Below are 17,073 nucleotides of genomic sequence, written 5' to 3'. Positions count from 1 at the left end.
CTTTTCGATTGTGCGCCACTGTTCCACACACACACACAAAAAGTTCACCATAAGGTAGAACAAAAGGCATTTTATGGTTAACACCTTAAACGACATTAAAAAGCAATTAACGAACAATATAATTGGCAAAACTTTTAATTTAAGAAAAAAAAACTCCAATACAACAACCAATAAACCGACAAAAAATAAAACTTCCATATATCGAAACAAAGGCAAAGCTAAACGTTGATAAAAAGACCATTCAATTCTAGTCTCCCATACCGAACTATGTGAACATTTTTATTTCCTTTCGATGAATGTCTTAATGCATTTGATATTTACACCGCGCCCTCCCTATTTCAATTTCAGGAAACGGAGACACATACGATCACCTTCATTGGCGTCGATGAAGTTACGGCAAATGTGAGTGCCATAGATATTCCCAGTGGTCGTCTAGGCGGTTTACATTACCATGACGCACGGAAATGGCGTGAATTTTTCGTGCACTACGAACCATTTTATCAACAGTGCGCGGGTGCAGCTCACCGTTTGATGGCGGCCCTGAATGACATACGACATGCCGATCTACAAGGTTTGCCAACCAGACGTCAATTGTATGCCCAGCATAGGGCATTAAGTCGTGCCCTAATGGATTCTGAATTGCATAATTTGCGCAAGCGTAGTGCCACGACAATGGCACGTTTACAGGAGTTGGCCAAAGGTATTAACCACACCAACCAAAGCAATATCAACAACAACTACACCAACAGCAAAGTCAATGGTTATTCAAGCTTAAAAACCAAAATGACTATGGTGGCGAGTGCTGGGGTAACGTCAGCGGGATATTATAGCAGTAGTAGTACGTTAAATCGCAACAAGATCATGGGTACTGGAATGGGCAGTAGTTATAGCTTTAATTATCAAGGCAACCAAAATAACAAAAATCATAATAATGGCAGCAACAACAACAACAACAACAATGCTTACAATAGTCAAAATGTTACAACAACAACAACAACAAACAAATCCATATCCACATCATTATCTAACCAAACTTCAACATCTATAAGCAATGGCAATCATCCTCCTCCAAATACTATTAAGTCATCCATATATGCATCATCATCGCCATCATCAGCCTCAATATCCAATAACCCAGCTAGTCGTCCAAGTACAACTATCAAACTCTTTAGCTCCTGCAATACAAACAATATCCCATCAACAGCATCCCCATCATCATCTGCCAACATGGATGTTAGCATTAGACTCCAGAAGGTTACACTGCTATTCAATGAAATCGATCGCACCACCAAACGTTTGGAGCAGTTAACTGAACAACGTCGCGAACATTTACGTGATTTAACACGACAACGTGCACTCGAAGATGAAATTAATCAGGTAAGTCTTGTAGGATAGTTTGTGGTCCATATTGGTCCATCTGCTTCTGATTATGTTGGCGGCAATCATGACATGGCCATGTCTATGTGATCTTCTAGTCTCTAGATGGTCTAGCGACATAAATTCCATTTCACTTTTTTATTTGAAATTTTTCTTTTTCCGTTTTCGTTCGATTTTTTTTCCGATTATGGTAAAATATCTTGATCGATGACCAAATGATGAGAAGTACTAGCGAGGCATTACGTTATGCCGTTGAAAGTGAATTGTGAATTGTTTTAGCACAATATGATATAATGACTCTTACTTTCTATGATCGTAATTGGGTAGCCAAAAGCAGAGTGTTGGCTGTGGCAACGAGTAACCCAGAAATCTATAATCCACATAAATGGTACCTAATTCTTTTGAGTGAAAATCTGTCATAGTTTTTTTATTATACCCTCCACCATAGGATGGGGATATATTAACTTTGTCATTCCGTTTGTAACACATCGAAATATTGCTCTAAGACCCCATAAAGTGTATATATTCTGGGTCGTGGTGAAATTCTGAGTCGATCTGAGCATGTCCGTCCGTCCGTCTGTTGAAATCACGTTAAGTTCGGAACGAATAAAGCTATCAACTTGAAACTTGGCACAAGTAGTTGTTATTGATGTAAGTCGGACGGTATTGCAAATGGGCCATATCGGTTCACTTTTACGCATAGCCCCCATATAAACGGACCCCCAGATTTGGCTTGCGGAGCCTCTAAGAGAATGATATTTCATCCGATCCGGTTGAAATTTGGAACATGGTGTTGGTATATAGTCTCAAAGCTTCTCTAAGTGGTTTCACTGGAATGTGGAACGCCGTTCGGACTCGGCTATAAAAAGGAGGTCCCTTGTCATTGAGCTTAACATGGAATCGGGCAGCACTCAGTGATAAGAGAGAAGTTCACCACTGTGGTATCACAATGGACTGAATAGTCTAAGTGAGCTTGATACATCGGGCTGCCACATAACCTAACCTAACCTAACATATAGTCTCTAACAACCATGCAAAAATTGGTCTACATCGGTTCATAATTATATATAGCCCCCATATAACCCGATCCCCAGATTTGGCTTGTGGAGCCTCTAAGAGAAGCAAATTTCATCCGATCCGGTTGAAATTTGGAACATGGTGTTGGTATATAGTCTCTAACAACCATGCAAAAATTGGTCCACATTGGTTCATAATTATATATAGCCCCCATATAAACCGATACCCAGATTTGGCTTGCGGAGCCTCTAAGAGAAGCAAATTTCATCCGATCCGGTTGAAATTTGGAACATGGTGTTGGTATATAGTCTCTAACAACCATGCAAAAATTGGTCCACATTGGTTCATAATTATATATAGCCCCCATATAAACCGATACCCAGATTTGGCTTGCGGAGCCTCTAAGAGAAGCAAATTTCATCCGATCCTGTTGAAATTTGGTACGTGGTATAAGTATATAGCCATGGTGTAAATATATGGCCATGCCAGGATTGGTCCATAATTATATATAGCCCCATATAAACCGATCCCCAGATTTGACCTCCGGAGCCTCTTGGAGGAGCAAAATTCATCCTATCCGGTTGAAATTTGGTACATTTCGCTAGTGTATGGCCGATAACAACCATGCCAAAATTGGTCCGTATCGATCTATATTATATATAGCCCCCAAATATACCGATACCCAATCACAGAAAAATCACGATTGCCACTCGAGCCAAAAATAATCTACCAAGATTTTATTGCTATAGAAAATTTTTTCAAAATTTTATATTTCTATAGAAAATTTTGTAAAAATTTTATTTCTATGATTTTGTCAGAAATTTATTTGTATTTTCGCATCTTGTAGAAAATTTTGTCAAAATGTTATTTCTATAGAAAATGTATGAAGCCTTTCATAGTGGGAGAGGAATATTTTGCAAAATCTTCCAAAACATCAAGAATTCTACCAATCTACCAAACAGTAAAAACTCTGACATTTTTGGTAGACTCGTGTTCATAATTGTATATTTAATCAACCTTTCTTTTGTCTACTATATATCCCGCATGGACTAACTTACAATTTAGATGATGATGTTAAGAAGTTTTAAGTAATTTAATTGTGGATAACCGTCTTTAGTAGAAGTTTCTACGCAATCCATGGTGGAGGTTACATAAGATTCGGCCTGGCCGAACTTACGACCGTATATACTTCTTTTATCTAACATACACTGAAAAAATCATGAAGCTTAAGATTTCATTGAAGACACATTTCTCTAATATAAAGTTTAATTCCTTGTCCAAATGTCGACTTTTCAATGAAGTTGATTTGCCCCTAAAATTAAGTGGTTCGACTTAAAATTGGGTATCCTAACATTTAAGAAAATTTTTTCTGACTAAGGTCAACTTGGCTTTAATAGTTCAGAAAAGTTTTTCAAAATTAATGAAATTGTCTTTAAATTTGTTGTCTTTTCGCATCTTGACAACAAAGCAAAAAAGCACTTATAAAAAGGAGACATTTTCAAACACTCTACTTCACAAAAAAACTAGAAAGAAAAAAAAGATTCCTGACATTCTTCATTTTAAAAAAAAGTTTCCTCAATATTGGGTAAAATGTGTGTCCTTAAATATAGGATCAATAGTTTTTCATGGAAACTTTTTATTATTGATGATTTTTTCCAGACGGTAGTCTAACGATTAATATCCATGGTAAAGGATATAGGAACGAACTCAATACCGTGTTTATTTCTTTCGACCAACGGGATACGGCCTTGTACCACATATTCAGGATATTGACACTCTACAAACATTTTCACATGCTGGTAATAACGGGCTATATAACAAAATTACAGATTATTGCCTCTGTCCTAATCAGATAATAATCGACATTTACAGATATCTTCTCATTTGTGGATTGTATATTGATTTTGGTTTGCATTTTAATAGCCCATTCACCTTTTCCCATTCAACTAACTCCATCTCTGGCATTGAACCGACAGTTTTGTTTTCGCAATTTCGCATAAGCCATAAGTGATTTTTTTCCCATTCACAGTGAAGATTGTTGGGTTGCAAAGCCCTCGCTATCTGCTCATGTAAAAGAAGCAATACCGCATAATAATCTCAAGTCATTTATTATGTATTCTTATGCATTGTACGGGATACATATTAATACAAAAAATTGTACTCATATGCAGACACATATGTATAATAGGTGCGTTTTATACGAATTCTAGTCAACTGAAAAATAACAAAAATGTTATTAATATTAAATTAAAAATATTAAATTTAATTTAGTTTTATATGATTTAGCTAATATTGATGGAATTTGGCTTAGGAATATACCAGCCAACATGAGACAGACAAAACTCGATTCTTTTTTACCACTTATCCTATTGCCAAGTTTATACTGCTATAGTTTTTATTTAAGTTGTATAATATCATTACTTACATTGCAAAATTACATCATTAAATAAATTCATGTCGTGTAGTAGGGTATAGGTTTTTTAGATTACAAAACAGCAGGTCTGAGTTCGATTCCTTCCGGTGTTATATAGATTTTCAAAGTACAAATTGTACCATAAATATCACCAGAGAGAGAGAGAGAGAGAGAGAGATGTAGAAAAAGAAAGACGAATGTAAAAGTTGGTACAAATGGACTAAATTTATTGTATCCCACTTCCCTGTAGTACAACTGTACCACAATGACCTACTATTTGGTACATTTTAAAATATTCAGTTCGTCTTCAAAATACTCTAGAAAATCGAGCGGCAAACTGAGTTATATGGCGTCTATAATTTTACAAGTTACGCCATGTTAAGCCAAAATTTTAAGGCATCAAATCCGAACTCAATTGTAATTTGGTATTATCTACCCAGCAAAAAAAAATTGAAAGTTCTTCCAAAGGCACAACTTTAAAATCACTTCCAGAAGATGTACTCCCAATGATGTTCTTTATTTGAACTACAAAGGAAGCTCTTTTCATTCAATTTTTTATAACATGCTTTTTTCATATTTTTAATGGGTAATTTTAACTGTTTTTGTTTCAAATTGGTTAAAAACAGTTTAAGAATTCATAAAATGGTACAAATTATTTAAATTTTGTCGAAAAAAATGCTAAATCCAATCTGGAAAAATTGTGAATTTTTGAAAATATTTGAGGCCAAACGTTTCAGACAAGCGTTAGAATCCATTAAAAATTATAAAAAATTATTTATTTGACAAAATATCACAATTTTTTTTTTAATTTACACACAAAACATTGAATTCGGATCACACCTAAAGAAGTGATGCAAATTCAATGCACCGGCTGTTGAAATTGAGGACTTCCGTCCTATGACAAGCCCATGTTAAATTCATTGCTACTGCGTCAATTTTGCACCACTTCCGGATCCAAAAAGAAAATTTTCATTACTTTTTTGGCGACGCTTTTTTTGCTGGGTAATAACAGTAAAAGTTATCTTGTACATATCTTTTAGGTACTGACTAAATCAAATACACAAAAAAATATTTTTTGTCTTCGATCACGAAATTAATTGATCCAATTAATTTTTAATTGAAATGTTTTCGATTACAGAAATAATATCACAGAAATAGTATTATTAAAAATATTAATTGAAAGTCAATTAAAAAATTAATTGATCCGATTAAAAAATTAATTAATACTATTAAATTTTGTGATTGATTTTTGTTTCAATTATACAAATTGTAGAATCAATTAAATTGTTAATTGAATATTTTTTAAAACTCAATTAAGACTTTAATTGGAAAATTTTTTTGTGAAATTTTTTTCTGTTAATTGAATAAAAATTGCCCATTTAAAATCTGAATTTTTTTACGTAGGGTACCCATCGACAAAAACTAACATATATTCACCATCTAACATTAAAATACAATATTTCGGAATATTAAATGTAAACTCCATATTCAAAAAAAATTTCAAGACATCAATTACGGACTTCACATATACCATTTTTCGATATTTTGAAATAGATTAAAATAAAAAAAATATATAAAATATATTTAAGATTTTATGAAATAGTTCCTGAATTAGGTTATGTCGAAACAAAAGTTTTTCTTTATACAATTATTTTTCGAGCTTTATGGACAGATATAGATTAAGGAACATGGTTAATAGAGCCATTGAAAAGAAAACGCCAGATACAAATCTATACACGCCTGGACTGTACATGTTTCGGTTCGGGCGAATGAACCTTTCCACAGCCTTTAGTATAGATCTGGCTGGGAGAGATGACTCAATTTTGGGCCCTTTATGCTAACTCCTTATGGAGTTAAAAGTTTTTGAAAATAATGCCAGATCTTGGACATCTTATGATTGGGATGTTTACAAATGAAGAAATTATTTTCACTCAATTAATATGACGAATAAATCCAATATTGAACGTCTGCAGGTTCTTAAATGCGACTACTACTCTTTTTTCTTTATAAAGGGTGATTTGTTAAGAGCTTGATAACTTTTTTTTTTTTAAAAAACGCATAAAATTTGCAAAATCTCATCGGTTCTTTATTTGAAACGTTAGATTGGTCCATGACATTTACTTTTTGAAGATAATTTCATTTAAATGTTGACCGCGGCTGCGTCTTAGGTGGTCCATTCGGAAAGTCCAATTTTGGGCTACTTTCTCGAGCATTTCGGCCGGAATAGCCCGAATTTCTTCGGAAATGTTGTCTTCCAAAGCTGGAATAGTTGCTGGCTTTTTTCTGTAGACTTTAGACTTGACGTAGCCCCACAAAAAATAGTCTAAAGGCGTCAAATCGCATGATCTTGGTGGCCAACTTACCGGTCCATTTCTTGAGATGAATTGTTCTCCGAAGTTTTCCCTCAAAATGGCCATAGAATCGCGAGCTGTGTGGCATGTAGCGCCATCTTGTTGAAACCACATGTCAACCAAGTTCAGTTCTTCCATTTTTGGCAACAAAAAGTTTGTTAGCATCGAACGATAGCGATCGCCATTCACCGTAACGTTGCGTCCAACAGCATCTTTGAAAAAATACGGTCCAATGATTCCACCAGCGTACAAACCACACCAAACAGTGCATTTTTCGGGATGCATGGGCAGTTCTTGAACGGCTTCTGGTTGCTCTTCACTCCAAATGCGGCAATTTTGCTTATTTACGTAGCCATTCAACCAGAAATGAGCCTCATCGCTGAACAAAATTTGTCGATAAAAAAGCGGATTTTCTGCCAACTTTTCTAGGGCCCATTCACTGAAAATTCGACGTTGTGGCTCGTTAGTAAGTCTATTCATGATAAAATGTCAAAGCATACTGAGCATCTTTCTCTTTGACACCATGTCTGAAATCCCACGTGATCTGTCAAATACTAATGCATGAAAATCCTAACCTCAAAAGAATCACCCTTTATTTGGAATTTTAACTCGTTATGATCATATAATTAATCTCCTAATTTCCCACAATACCGACAGAAGGAATTTCTTTCATCTCAAGCTGTGTTATAGTCGAATCTGCACTGAAAAAATATTGTCGTGAGGTCAAAGATTTCATGTCTTTAAAACACGAATACAAACTTTGCTTAGCATATAAGACGCATTTCTCTAAAATAAAGTTATTTTCCTTGTCCAAAAGTCGATAAACTTTTCAATGAAGTCGTATTGTCCTTATAATTAAGTGATTTGACTTACAAATGGGTATCTTAACATGAAAGAAAAAATTTATAGGCTAAGGTCAACTTGACTTTAATAATTCAGAAAAATTATTTAAATTTAATGAAATTGTCTTTAAATTTTGTTGTCTTTTTGCATCTTGACTACAAAGCAAAAAATCGTTCAAATATAGGACATGTTTTTCAAAACTTTATATTAAAGAAGTTTTTTACTTCAAACATAGCATAATTTCTACTGGAAGTCGAGTCCTAATTTGGAAAATAAAGTTGCCGTTAACTCGTTTTTAAAGGACTTTGATAGCATATGAAGAAAAAAAGCTGAGAAAGCGAAAAATTAAAATTTGCTTCCTAGAAGCAAGTACACAAAACCTAAATTTAAAAGAGAATTGTGTCTTAAAAGTATCCTTACTTGTATTCTCCGCTTCTTTGGCTCGGAATCAATACCAAATTTTTTAAAGTAAAGACAAAATCTTTGGAACCGAGTATGATTTTTTTTCAGTGTGAGCGAGTTGCCAGCCACAGCGAGGAACTCGGATTGTGGAATTAAAATTCGATTAGTCAATTTCGCTCAGTCATTAGTTGATTTTGAAGAATACAAAATGTCGACTTAGACTTCTCTATTTTTTGACAAAAAATATACACTGACAAAAAAATATTGTCGTGGGGCCAAAGATTTCATGTCCTTGAAATACAATTGCGAATTTTGCTTAGCATAGAAGACACATTTCTCTGATATAAAGTTTTTTCCTCGTGGAAAAGTCGATAAAAGTTTCAATGAACTCGTTTTGTTCTTATTGTTAAGGGATTCGATTTAAAAATCGGTATCTTGACATGAAGGAATATTTTGTTGAACTAAGGTCAACTTGGCTTTAATAATTCTGAAATTCTTCAAAATTAATGAAATCTTTAATTTTTTTTTTACTTTTTGTATATTGACTACAAAGCAAAAAAGCTTTTAAAAATAGAAGATGTTTTTCAATACTTAGTTTTAAAGATGTTTTTACTTGAAACATTGCACAATTTCACTTGAAGTCGATTCTGAACTTGGAAATGTAATTTTAGTAGTTTTAATTTAACTTTGATAGCACATGAATAAAAAAGCCTAAAAAAGAATGAATTAAAAATTGTTTGCCAGAATAAAGTACACCAAACTCAAAGGGACAAGGGACTTTCCCATTTTGGCAATTTTAGAGAGCTAGGTAAATACCTAAAATTTATTTATTTAAATCGGAAAGGATTTTTTTATTTAAAAATTCATCTATCATTTTGGCACAGTTTTTATATTACCTTATTATGAGATATTACTAAGAGTATTGCAACATATATGTAAAAATTTTCTTTCGAATAAATATCAATTGTAATAGTTTAGGTTAGGTGGCAGCCCGTTGTACCAGGCTCACTTAGACTATTCAGTCCATTGTGATACCACATTGGTGAACTTCTCTCTTTATCACTGAGTGCTGCCCGATTCCATGTTAAGATCAATGACAAGGGACCTCCTTTTTATAGTCGAGTCCGAACGGCGTTCCAAATTGCAGTGAAACCACTTAGAGAAGCTTTGAAACCCTCAGAAATGTCCCAATTGTTATATTTACATATCAGTTTAAGGAAACACGATAGGGGAAACCCTTTCAAAAACGGGGAGGATTTATTTATTTATTTATTAAACTTATAGTAAATATAAGAATAATAGAGAGAAAATCTAGCATTAGCTACTTAGGCTATCAGCTAAAGGGAGGATTTAATCGAGGATGAATGCGCTGAAAAATGCCATTGTCTGTGAGTGGGCTAAAAAAGCGGCAGATTGAGGTTTTTGTGATCGACGCAGAAGAATTGTCAAGCCTGTCTGATATTTAGATTACTTCCACTATTTTTGACATCTCAAGCAATAAAATTCCATATATATTCATAAACAAGTAAGGAAAGTCTAAAGTCGGGCGGGGCCGACTATATTATACCCTGCACCACTTTGTAGATCTAAATTTTCGATACCATATTACATCCGCCAAATCTGTTGGGTGCTATAACATATATAAAGGTTTGTCCCAAATACATACATTTGAATATCACTCGATCTGGACAGAATTCGATAGACTTATATTAATCTGAACCGATTTCAATAAAATTTGGCACACTTAACTACGCTACTAATTGCATTCCTAGCTCAAAATTTCAACCAAATTGGGCTAAAACTCTGGCTTCTGGGACCATATTAGTTCATATCGGGCGACAGATATATATGGGAGCTATATCTAAATCTGAACCAAAACCAAAATCAATAGGGTTCTATTCTGAGCCAAAACACATGCTTGTGCCAAATTTGAAGGCGATTGGACTCAAATTGCGACCTAGACTTTGATTACAAAATGTGTTCACAGACAGACGGACATGGCTATATCGACTCAGGAGCCCACCAAAGACACCATGTGTCTATCTCGTCTCCTTCTAGGTGTTGCAAACATATGCATTAACTTATAATACCCTGTTCCACAGTGTGGCGCAGGGTATAAAAAATATCTGGTCACATTGAGTTGGCAACATTTCGTGTCAACTGCTTGCTCTCACTTCTATTTAACATAATACCCCCTATATTTTTTCATGTTCATCTCAATTTTGTACCTTACTGTAGAATTTGTTGAATCCAAGCTCGATCGCTTATTTTAACCACAGCACATGCACAACAAGGAGATCAACATGGAAAAGGCCGTGTCGATTGGCATTTTGATACCCTGTAATTACCTTCACACGCAATTCCACTTAACTGAAATGCACCTTTTGGCAAGATCACCAACAACTAAAACTACCACATTAATCAAATAAAAATATGTAGCTCCATGAACCTGAGACTATGTGAGAGTTATAATCCCATTCCCATTCCCACCCTCAAACTCAAATCAAAGTTAATCAGTAATGAATGTTGAACGCTTAATAAAATAAAATTCAACGTTACATGAGGTGAGAGGAGAACGTGCGTAACTGAATACTCGTATGAAGGTAGTATGACCTGATGCCACAGATTGCGCGCCAGTACATATTTCATTTTAAGTGGCATCCCAAAAATATTCAATTCTATTATGAAGACTTGCGATGCATTCCTAATGAAGTCATTACAGTGGCAAAGATATTTTTATATCTCATGCTCTTTCTTGTATTGGCACATATGCGTGATAAAGTCATTTTTTCAATTACTGGGTCATTTTAAAACTTTTTTTTGTATGTACATGGATGAAGAGAATGCATTTCAGAAATTTGGAAAAATCCTGATTGGCTACAGGGTACAATATATTTTCTTCTATGTAAATATTTTATTGATTAAGATGAAAACAATAAGTTGAAGTAATTTTAATTTAAGAATACGCTCGAGAAAAATCAAAGTGATTGGCTCGGAACGACCCAAGATATGTACAGATTAGAGGTGTGCGCGTGAGTGAATTTTCACTCACACTCACGCAGATTCACGAAGTAAAATGTTTTATCAGGCACGCTCACGCACGATACGTGTGGTAGCCACTAACACTCACGCACATTCACGAAATGAAAACCAGTTCTCACGCACGAACTACTTTTAAAGAACTACTTTTAATACTCACGCACGATTCACGAGACTCACGACATTTTCCAACCGGGAATGAGCAAAAGTAACAAAATTCATAGATAACATAGAATATAGTTCGACAGATAAATTAATTTCAGTTAACATACGAGTAAGAATTAAATGTTGGTTTTTTTTCTTGAGCGTGATTTTGCAGAAATTTTATTCGCGCACATTCACAAAAGGATTTTATTTCTCACGCACGACATAATTGTCCCATTCAAGCAAATTCACGAAAATTGCGTCAGATTTTGTTCACGACTCACGTGATTCACGCACCCCTCTAGTATAGATTCCATGTCTGAACAGGTACGAAAAATAAAACGCACAGAAAAAACATGTTTGGACATGGTTGCCGCATACATTTAATGCTTATTTAGAGTATGTAATTGTCGCGAAAACCATGTATTTTGTCTTTGTAAAAATAGTTTTCGAGCGGAGAAAAATGTATGGTGGCGATAAGCATTTGAATGGTTCTCAAATACCGCAAACATGTTCTATCATTTAAATGATAGAATTTGAGACCATTAAATGGTCGGGAAAATCATGTTCCTGACCATTCAATTTTGTTTACTTTTTTACAGGGAAAAAAGTATTTTTATAGATTAAGTATAGACATGTCTAGAACCATTACATGGCCATAAAGACCATTTACACTTTTTTCGTGACCATTTAATTTTTTAATTTTTTTGCAGCGACAAGAATTTTATAAAAACATTGAGCAGGTACACACGATTTTCATTTTGCGCGTCAGTCGTGTGTTGATTGTTTCTTGGAATTTTTGTGTTTTGTGTTAATTTATTTATTCAGAAATGGCACGTGGTTTTATGTGAATACAAAAAAGGAAAGTGTAATTGAAAAAAATGTACCTGGTTTTTGTTCTGCATTTTGATATATGGTATAATTTATTTTTATTTGCAGTTACATGATGTCTGCGTTTGTACATTTGATGGGCACGAAGTAAATATGGAATGATTACTTATTGTTGAAATTGAACCAAACTAGAGTGTGTACAAATATGTGATGTTCGCTTGTACGACATTATAAATACAAGTAAACAATGAATTAGTTTATAAATAAATAAAAACAAATACATAACGTTGATTTTGTGTTTTCTTTTCTCAAGTGGCGTCCTTTTTTCGACGACGAAAAAAATTTTTTCATAAAGATCAAAACATTTTAGGTTGTGACCATGTTCTTTTAACTAGAAGAAAAACATTTTTGACGAATAACATAACATTTTAGATCGTGACCATTGTCTTTAAATGGAAACAAAATTCTTTTTATCAATATAATAACATTTTAGATGAGGACAATTGTATTTTTCTTAGAACCATGTTCACTGAGCCAACATGGTTGCAGGTTAAAATGTTACAGGGTCGGCGCAAAAATAGCTGCTATCATATTATTTTGCTCTTCGAATATGATTGTGACAATCATGTTTCTTCTCTGCGTGCAGATCTAATTTGATAAAATTATATTTTTCACATAATTTACTAAAGATTTTGGTATTGGTATTCTGAGCCAAAGATACTTTTTTTTAAATAAAGACATTTTTTATGGAGCTTTCTAGATTAAAATTTAGACCCTATAAAAATAAAACAAACTATGAATTGCGTACAAAGTTCTGCTAAAGACTGTCATTCCCAATCGATTTTGGTATTCTTCTTTAAAATAATGACTTTTATCATCAAAAAAAATTGGTTTGTTACAAAATTTTTATTTTTTTAATAAAAAAATTATATTTGAACCAACAACACAGTCCATTACATTTATATCAAGCACTGTTCTTTTCTGACTTTAAGTCTTTAATAAGACACATTTTACAGTTCATAGAAAAAAATTTAATATAGTAGTATGTAATGTTGAACATCTTTTCGGAATCTTCCGAACATATCTAGTATATATGTAAAAAAAATCGGGAGGAAATCGAAAGCCGGAAGCCGCTGAGACGACAAAGAGAGTTGCCGGTAGTTTCAAGCGAAACCCTAACATCTCTCTCCGAGATACCGCAAATAAGCTGGGTGTATCGTCTACAACCGTGCATCGAGCCAAAAAACGAGCCGGACTATCGACTTACAAAAAGGTAGTGACTCCAAATCGCGATGATAAACAAAATACGACGGCCAAAGCGCGATCCCGGAGGCTGTACACGACGATGCTGACGAAGTTTGACTGCGTGCTAATGGACGACGAAACCTACGTCAAAGCCGACTACAAGCAGCTTCCGGGACAGGAGTTTTATACGGCAAAAGGAAGGGGAAAGGTAGCAGATATTTTCAAACACATAAAACTGTCAAAGTTCGCAAAGAAATATCTGGTTTGGCAAGCCATCTGTACCTGTGGCTTGAAAAGCAGCATTTTCATAGCTTCCGGGACTGTCAACCAAGAAATTTACGTGAAAGAGTGTTTGAATAAACGTCTGCTGCCTTTCCTGAAGAAACACGGTAGTTCCGTACAGTTTTGGCCGGATTTGGCATCTTGCCATTACGGTAAAAAGGCCATGGAGTGGTACGCCGCCAACAACGTGCAGGACAAGAACCCTCCCAACACGCCAGAGCTCCGCCCAATTGAGAAATACTGGGCTATTGTCAAGCGGAACCTAAAGAAGACCAAAAAAACTGCTAAGGACGAGCAGCAGTTCAAGGCAAACTGGCTTTCTGCGGCGAAGAAGGTGGACAAGGTGACTGTACAATATGTGATGGCAGGTGTCAAGCGTGAGGCCCGGCAATTCGGATTTGGAAAAGCGAAAGCCTAACTGAATATTTTTCCTGAATTTTATACTAATTGAACTTGAAAAAGAAATTTAATTTGATTTTTTAAATAAACGATTTCACCGATTTACACGCGTTTTCCCTTGACCAAATTTTGACCGTATAACCCTTTAACTCTGAACCGATTTCAACCAAATTCGGTGTGCATATTTATAAGTTTAATTCTACTCCCTGTGCAAAATTTCACGTAAATCGGAAGAAAATATAGGCCTCTGGGGCCATAGCAGTGTAAATCGGGCGAAAGCTATATATGGGAGCTATATCTAAATCTAAACCGATTTCAACCAAATTCGTTGTGCATATTTATAATGTTAATTCTACTCCCTGTGCAAAATTTCACGTAAATCGGAACAAAATATTGGCCTCACGGGCCATAGGAGTGTAAATCGGGCGAAAGCTATATCTGAATCTGAACAGATTTGACTGATATTCTGCAAAATTTACGGGGTTCACAAAATATTCGATTATACGAAATTGGAAGAAGATCGATTGATAAATACGACATTAAGGACCAGATCGGTTCTAAATATATATGGCAGTTATATCTAAATCTGAAGCCAAAACCAATAGGGATCGTCTTTGAGTCGAAAAAGAGCCCTATGCCAAATTTGAAGACGAGCTGGACTTGGCACACAAAAATATATCAACAGACGGACAGACAGATAGACAGACGAACATCGCTAAATCGACTCAGAATTTTATTCAAAGCCGATCGGTATACTAAAAGATGAAGGGTCTATGACTACTCCTTCTCGGCGTTACATACAAATGCACAAACTTATTATACCCTGTACCACTGTAGTGGTGAAGGGTATAATGAGGTTTAAAGCAAATATTATGAACTTTGTTTTAATTTAAAGAAATTTGTACACTCAATTGTGTATTTAGGTTGCATAATTTTTCATATTAGGTCAATATCTTTTCAGAGTATTTCCTTTCCCTCGCCGAACCGTTTAAGGTGTTTTTGAAGTTTTATTTGAAATCAACATTTACTTCCACAAAAAAAAATCCCTTTCATGTTAATTAATTTTGTAATTCACTCAATTCTCATCTTACATGATATCTCTATAACAAAGGAGGTTTGCGGTATGTTTCAACTTGAAGAATTTCCGATGAAAATTAATTACGATTGTCAATCATCATGTTTACTGGATTGGTGGCAAAATGCCTTAAGAGGTCTTATTACTTGTTATCCAATAGCACATAACAAACGAATACTTTCAAGGTAATTCAACAACAGCGCGGGTGAGAGTCAGTTGGAAAGTCCGTTTAATCTCTATTGATCGGTAGGTAATTAAGATTAATGTTTAAATTTGATTACATTGGCGAATAAACGCTATACCCTCAACCTAAAATATCGACACAAAAAAATCCTCTCAAAAAAATCTCAATGGTACAAGCGAATAATTTGCACAACGTTTTACTTTTTTCATTTGTCCAAGAGAAAGTATGGTAATCTTCTTCTATTTACATACATACAAAGAATGTTAAACCTTTTTAATGTTTATTCATTTGTTAAGAAATTATTATTAGATAACACAATTCACTTATCTAATATTCAAAATGAAATTTGGTCAAAAATTATGTAACCAGAATTCGAATTGATTTCAAATGTTATTTCAATGTTTGTAAATATAAACAAGTATATACGGCAGTAAGTTCGGCCAAGCCGAATCTTATGTATACTCCACCATGGATTGCATAGAAACTTCTAGTAAAGACTGTCATCCCCAATCGAATTACTTGGGTTGCGGTAACACTTGCCGATGGCAAGGTATCTTAAAATTTCTTAACACTGTCTTCTAAATTGTAAGCTACTCCATACGGTGTATATATTAAACAACAAGTATATACAGCAGTAAGTTCGGCCGGGCCGAATCGTAAATACCCACCACCATGAACCAAATATTAGGGTTTTCTTTGAAATTTCAGGAGGGCTTGAGGATTTGAGGACACTTCCCGAAGATAAATTTAAAGATTTCACCTATGAGGACTATATCAGATTCTGGACTTATAGGAACCATTTTTGTTTGAGGTTTAGAAGAATCATTAACATCTCTTGTAAGTGTGCAAGAAAATTATAAAATAACGTCTTGATTTGAAATCTTAAATCTGTAGATTTTCACCCGAGAAGTAAAATCTGGAAATTTTACATTGAGTTTCAAGCAATTTTCATGATCAGTACGCCCTCAAGAAGTGCAGTCGATCTATATGGAGGCATTACCAAATGGACCGATAAAAACTTAATCCGATACACGTTTTTGTGAGCCTAAAATACCAGAATATTTACAATTTCAGGCAAATCGGATGAAAACTGCGGTTTCTAGAAACCCAAGGAGTTAAATCGGGAGATCGTTCTTATGAGGGCTATACTAAAATATGGACCGATACTCACCGTTTTCAGCTCACCTCTTTATGGCCCGAAAATACCTCCAGATTTCCAATTACAGGCAAATTGGATAAAAACTTCGGATTCTAGAAGCCCAAGAAGTAAAATCGGGATATCGGTCTATATGGGGGCTATACCAAAACATGGACCGATACTCACCATTTTTGGCACACTTCTCTATGGTCATAAAATACCTCTAGATTTCAAATTTCAAATTGGATAAAAACTACGATTTCTATAAGCCCAAGACCCCAAATCGGAAGGTCGGTTTATATGTGGACTATATCAAAACTTGGACCGATATAG

The 17,073-nt window shown here is 34.7% G+C and overlaps 1 protein-coding gene across 3 annotated transcripts in view; it reads left to right on the top strand.

Moving 5' to 3' along the window:
* The window catches only part of Pura (Puratrophin-1-like), a 379,113-nt gene that overhangs the window by 265,446 nt on the left and 96,594 nt on the right, over window positions 1-17,073 (top strand). For all 3 annotated transcript variants that reach the window (XM_075303290.1, XM_075303289.1, XM_075303288.1), the window contains one exon: window positions 349-1,377. In XM_075303290.1, the coding sequence (XP_075159405.1) occupies window positions 349-1,377 (1,029 nt within the window). The remainder of the gene's footprint in view (window positions 1-348; window positions 1,378-17,073) is intronic.

Source organism: Haematobia irritans, chromosome 4 (assembly GCF_050003625.1).
Source record: "Haematobia irritans isolate KBUSLIRL chromosome 4, ASM5000362v1, whole genome shotgun sequence".
Classification (NCBI taxonomy): domain Eukaryota; kingdom Metazoa; phylum Arthropoda; class Insecta; order Diptera; family Muscidae; genus Haematobia; species Haematobia irritans.
Note: the sequence above shows the minus strand (reverse complement) of the source record. Positions and strands in the feature narration are given on the sequence as shown.